This window comes from Gekko japonicus, unplaced genomic scaffold, assembly GCF_001447785.1.
Source record: "Gekko japonicus isolate JY-2015 unplaced genomic scaffold, Gekko_japonicus_V1.1 scaffold4689, whole genome shotgun sequence".
In the NCBI taxonomy this organism is placed as follows: domain Eukaryota; kingdom Metazoa; phylum Chordata; class Lepidosauria; order Squamata; family Gekkonidae; genus Gekko; species Gekko japonicus.
This window is the reverse complement of record NW_015162613.1, coordinates 74,821-77,851: the sequence shown is the minus strand read 5'-3', so window position 1 is coordinate 77,851 and position 3,031 is coordinate 74,821. Positions and strand designations below refer to the sequence as shown.

At 46.5% G+C, this 3,031-nt stretch overlaps 1 protein-coding gene across 1 annotated transcript in view; it reads left to right on the top strand.

The window, feature by feature from the left end:
* Positions 1 to 659: 659 nt before the first annotated feature.
* The window catches only part of ARFGAP1 (ADP ribosylation factor GTPase activating protein 1), a gene marked incomplete at its 5' end in the record, with an annotated part of 33,084 nt that continues 30,712 nt past the window's right edge, over positions 660 to 3,031 (top strand). The window contains one exon of the mRNA XM_015406487.1: positions 660 to 760. Coding sequence (XP_015261973.1) covers positions 660 to 760 — 101 coding nt within the window. The remainder of the gene's footprint in view (positions 761 to 3,031) is intronic.

Genomic DNA, 3,031 nt, shown 5'->3' with positions numbered 1-3,031 from the left:
CAAGGCATATCGCCAAATAAAACAATAAACAATACAAAATTTTAAAAGTACATCACAGTTAATAAACAATTTTGGTGCTCCTCTAAACCAAGTCCGAAGTTACGATTTCTAAAAGCAAGATGGCTGTCCCCTAAACGTCCCGTTCTCACCCGTGATGCCCGCGTCATGATGTCCAGATACAGAAATTATGGGGCGTTGGTGGTACACTGGTGCGTTGGTGGTACACTGGTGGTGGCGGCTCCTATTCAAAAGCCTGGCGGAAGAGCTCCGTCTTGTGATTCTCTTTCTGCGGTACAGTAGAAAATAGCTTTGGCGCGGTGGTTAAGCGCGCGGACTCTAATCTGGGAGAACCGGGTGGGCAAGCTATAGTTCTGTCAGAGCTGTTCTCTCAAGGGCAGTTTTCATGAGAGATTGTAAGCCACTCTGAGTGAAGGGCAGGATATAAATCCAATCTCCTCTTCTTCTTTTAGACTCACATTTGGGTCTATAATGTAATATTGTATTTTTACTCTTTGCATCTAGATGGGGAGCCTTGTTAGTCTGTCCGTAGCAGCAGAAAAGCGCAGGAGTCCAGTAGCACCTTAAAGACTAACAAAACGTGTGGCAGGGGATGAGCTTTTCGTGAGTCCCCGCTCACTGTTTTTCTTTTTTCTTTTCAGGTGGCTGCATTGGCTGAGGGCAAAGAATGGTCAATTGAAACGTCTTCTGCCAGAAACTGGACCCCGCCTCAGCCCAAAGTTGCTTTGTCCTCAGCTCACCGGTAGGAATTAATTTGTCCGTGCGACGTAATGGTCTGTTTTATTCTTTTCTTCCGAAAGTGGTTATTTGACAGCAGGAACTAGGCTTATTAGAACACGCGTGGCAGCTGCCGAAAACCCCAGCGCTGCGTCATTGTCCTCCTCCTCCTCCTCCTCCTCTCTCCCCTGATGTTAGCAACTTAAAAAACTTGAAATGATCTTATTGCTCTCCAGACTTCAGCCGCCCTTGCAAGCAGCAGTCAAGGAAGTGGAGCAGAGACGGTGGAGCTCAGATGACCCAATGCATGTGGTTTTCCTACGTCTTTGTTTATCCTATGGGTACTATTTATTATGGAAGCAAAAAAACCCCACATTATTTAACTTCCCATGCAATGCTTCCTTTAAGCTGTGGAGTCTTGTGAGCAAAAATTCTACTTTGTGAGCTACTGGCCTTAAAGTTGTGAGCAAGCGATTTGGCCGCTGCATGAATGAGTTTGCTCTCTGGAGCCATCCTTCCTGAGATGAGACAAGAATCTGTGAGCCAGAGGCTTAAAAACTGTGAGGTAGCTCACACTAACTCAGCTTAGAGGGAACACTGTTCTTATGGGGTTTTCTTCATCAGATCCTGGTCATTATGACCCAGATCTGTTATCTCCTAAGACTTTGCAATGGAGTTTCCCCCTCTGAAGTCTAGTTATTCTGTTGTGTGTACAAACTGATGAGTGTCTTTAAACATAGATTTTTGCAAGACCACCTCCACGCCCACCTGCTTGTTACCTTGTTGTTCCTTACAAGTCTTGAACAGCATTGTTTGCCAATTTGTCTTTGGGCGTGGGCTGGTTCTTTCCCTTATCACAGACCATTCAGGGCTTTGAAAGTGTTGAAGGACTGCCTTCTTGCATACCTACAATCTCGTTAATCTGCTCAGATAAACCCTGTTCGTGTTTCACCACCTTCCAAGGTGTCATGGTCACCAAAGGCTTGTCTGTCTCTGTAGTTCTGTCTCAGATTTGGAGGAGGAGAGGAACATAAGAACATAAGAGACGCCAATGTTGGATCAGGCCAAAGGCCCATCCAGTCAACACTCTGTGTCACACAGTGGCCAGAAATACCAGTGCCATCAGGAGGTCCAGCAGTGGGGCCAGGACATTAGAAGCCCTCCCACTGTTGACTCCCCCCAAGCACCAAGAAGACAGAGCATCACTTGCCCCAGCCTGTGAATTCCTATCTATACCTTGTGGCTAATAGCCACTGATGGACCTCTGCTCCATATGCTTATCTAATTCCCTTTTGAAGCCGTCCATGCTTGTAGCCGCCACCACTTCCTGTGGCAGTGAATTCCAAGTGTTAATCACTCTTTGGGTGAAGAAGTACTTCCTTTTATCCGTTCTAACCCGACCGCTCAGCAATTTCATGGAGTGCCCACGAGTTCTTGTATTGTGAGAAAGGGAGAAAAGTACCTCTTTCTCTACCTGCTCTATCCCATGCATAATCGTATAAACCTCAATCATGTCTCCCCTCAGTCGTCGTTTCTCCAAGCTAAAAAGCCCTAAGCGCCTGCCATCCTTCCTGAGAGGAGACGAAAATGTGTGAGCCAGAGGCTCCTCTGAAGTCTAGTTATTCTGTTGTGTCTACAAACTGATGAGTGTCTTTAAACATAGATTTTTGCAAGACCACCTCCACGCCCACCTGCTTGTTACCTTGTTGTTCCTTACAAGTCTTGAACAACATTGTTTGCCAATTTGTCTTTGGGCGTGGGCTGGTTCTTTCCCTTATCACAGACCATTCAGGGCTTTGAAAGTGTTGAAGGACTGCCTTCTTGCATACCTACAATCTCGTTAATCTGCTCAGATAAACCCTGTTCGTGTTTCACCACCTTCCAAGGTGTCATGGTCACCAAAGGCTTGTCTGTCTCTGTAGTTCTGTCTCAGATTTGGAGGAGGAGAGGAACATAAGAACATAAGAGACGCCAATGTTGGATCAGGCCAAAGGCCCATCCAAAGGGCCTTTGGCCTGAAGTTCACTAACTGAAGTTGTGATAAATTCTTATAGACTTAGAACATAAGAACATAAGAGATGCCAATGTTGGATAAGGCCAAAGGCCCATCCAGTCCAACACTCTGCATCACACAGTGGCCAGAAATACCAGTGCCATCAGGAGGTCCACCAGTGGGGCCAGGACATTAGAAGCCCTCCCACTGTTGACTCCCCCCAAGCACCAAGAAGACAGAGCATCACTTGCCCCAGCCTGTGAATTCCTATCTATACCTTGTGGCTAATAGCCACTGATGGAC